Raw genomic sequence first — 2,190 nt, forward strand, 5'->3', positions numbered from 1 at the left:
GCACTTGTGTAAATTCGGGGCTGACAATAAGATAAAAACACAAAAACGTTAAAAAAAAGAGACTATCCTAAAAACTTTTAAAAGAGAATTTCCCTAAAAAGGTTTGAAAAGACTTATCCTTAAAACATCTAGAATTTAAACGAGACTTACCCTAAAGAGCCTGCTGTGACGTAGACAACCCACAAGAGACCAAGGTCAAGGGTGAAGGTGAAGGCCACCATGCCAGCCAGAGACATGACGTAGATGGCGATTGTGGTCGACCTGAGGATGGACAATCCATTTATATGTTTCTCAGGGGGCTCTCGTGGCCTAGAGATAAAGGTGTTCACCTCTCATTCAAAGGTCCCGGGTTCGAATCTGGGTAACGATGAAAACATTTTCTTCTCTAAAATTGTCTCCTTTCACATCCTTTCTTGCTCTCTAGCAATGTTCTGTCATCTGGTTTCGTCTCCTATTTCTGCCCCCACCCCCTCCTCTGGGTTCCTGACTCTTTCTGCAGCCTTTCAACTGCTACTACTTGGCTCCTTCTTACTGCAGTCTTTCAGCCACCCCCCTGATCTTCTGGTAGGAAAGATCTACACCTAGCCTTCTCAGACAAGGGCAAAAGACCTCGGAGGTTCTGTGTGCAAGTTGCGCATGTTGAAGATCCCTCGGTGGTCTAAAATCGATAAGAGTAGGCTTTGGCCGCCACCAGGGCAAAATTCAAAATTTCCCACCAGCTGAAAATGTGTGGCGTGTCCCACGCGCTCATATGACCTTATGCAGTTGCGAGCGCCGTAAAACACTTACCAAAAAAATTGTTTCTCATTTTGGGACAAGCGTGGAGGGGAATATTTCTGGTTTTTGATAAAGAAAAAAAAATCTATCACCAAAACAAAATAAAATTGAACTATTCAAGGAAACGCATGCTTTCCTCAAAACTGGCTCAATTTGAGTAATATAAAAACATTATTTATCATATTTTTTTAAAACAATTCGTTCCCTCTCATGCTGTATTACGAGATCCTTTATAAGCTTATCTTTTCCTTATCTGCAGTGGTCACTTCCAGACTTTCATCAACAGATGTATGAGGAGTATTCTAAGAATTAAATGGTAGGATATAATAAGAAATTACGAGCTGTGGGAAAGGACAGGACAAAAGGATAGCCTATAGAAGTAGAAATAGATTAAGAAAGTGGCAATGAATGGGACACACCTTAAGAACGCGATGCGGAAACATCACAAGACAGTCACTGCTGTGAAACCCACAAGAAACACGAGGCAGGGGTAGGCCATGGGAAACATGGAGGAGATGTGTGGAAAGGGACATGAGAGAGATGAAGCTCACTTGGAGCGAGCTTGGAAGGATGGCCCAGGACAAAGGTAAATGGAAGGAGCTTGTATGTGGCCTATACCCTGCCAGGGGTGAATAGAAGGCATTGGTGATGATGATGATGATGATGATGATGATGATGATGATGATGATGATGATGATGGTGATGGTGATGGTGATGGTGAGTGGTCACTTACTTGAAAGTCTTCGTCCGGTCCAGCCAGATTCCACCCACGACCGCCCCAGCCACGCCAAGTAAAACAATGGTCAGTCCGATACGTCCAGCATTCGTCTCAGCTGACTGGGCACCTACTATACTCTGTTGGAGTGAGAGAAGGATATTGGGCACCTATTATACTCTGTTGGAATGAGAGAAGGACATTGGGCACCTACTATACTCTGTTGGAGTGAGAAAAGAACATTGGGCACCTACTGTACTCTTTTTGAGTGAGAGAAGGACATTCATTGGTGGTCAACATTGTCTTCCAGCGTGTTAACGACTTTACTTTTTTTTTTTGAAAGAATTTTTACAGCACTTTCAGTAGAAACTGGTCATATAAGTGCCCAGGTAGAGGTGTTACTAGTAAATTACTAGTGAGTAATACAATACATAGAAAAGGAGGAGTGATAAAGACATTAGTTGTTTAATAGGAAAGAAGGAGCAAATCACACCTGAGCATTAAGATAAGACAAGATAAGATACATCTTTATTGTCCAGATCCTGGCACATTCGCCAACCACTCGCAATCCCTTCGCTGCCAGACATGCTACCTTATCATCTTTTCAAAATCAGTGCAGGGTAAAATCGTCTCAAAGGCATCCAAAATGATACAAAGGGAAAAATATAATAATGTTGTTAACGAGTCAGTGAGAGGTG

At 42.4% G+C, this 2,190-nt stretch overlaps 1 protein-coding gene across 1 annotated transcript in view; it reads right to left on the minus strand.

Annotated features, from left to right (window-relative positions):
* LOC101863754 (feline leukemia virus subgroup C receptor-related protein 2) overlaps nucleotides 1-2,190 on the minus strand; it is a gene marked incomplete in the record, with an annotated part of 100,522 nt that overhangs the window by 5,674 nt on the left and 92,658 nt on the right. Inside the window, 2 exon segments of the mRNA XM_035970696.1 lie at nucleotides 151-261; nucleotides 1,511-1,632. Coding sequence (XP_035826589.1) covers nucleotides 151-261; nucleotides 1,511-1,632 — 233 coding nt within the window.

The sequence above is a fragment of the Aplysia californica genome, unplaced genomic scaffold (genome assembly GCF_000002075.1).
Source record: "Aplysia californica isolate F4 #8 unplaced genomic scaffold, AplCal3.0 scaffold00308, whole genome shotgun sequence".
NCBI lineage: Eukaryota > Metazoa > Mollusca > Gastropoda > Aplysiida > Aplysiidae > Aplysia > Aplysia californica.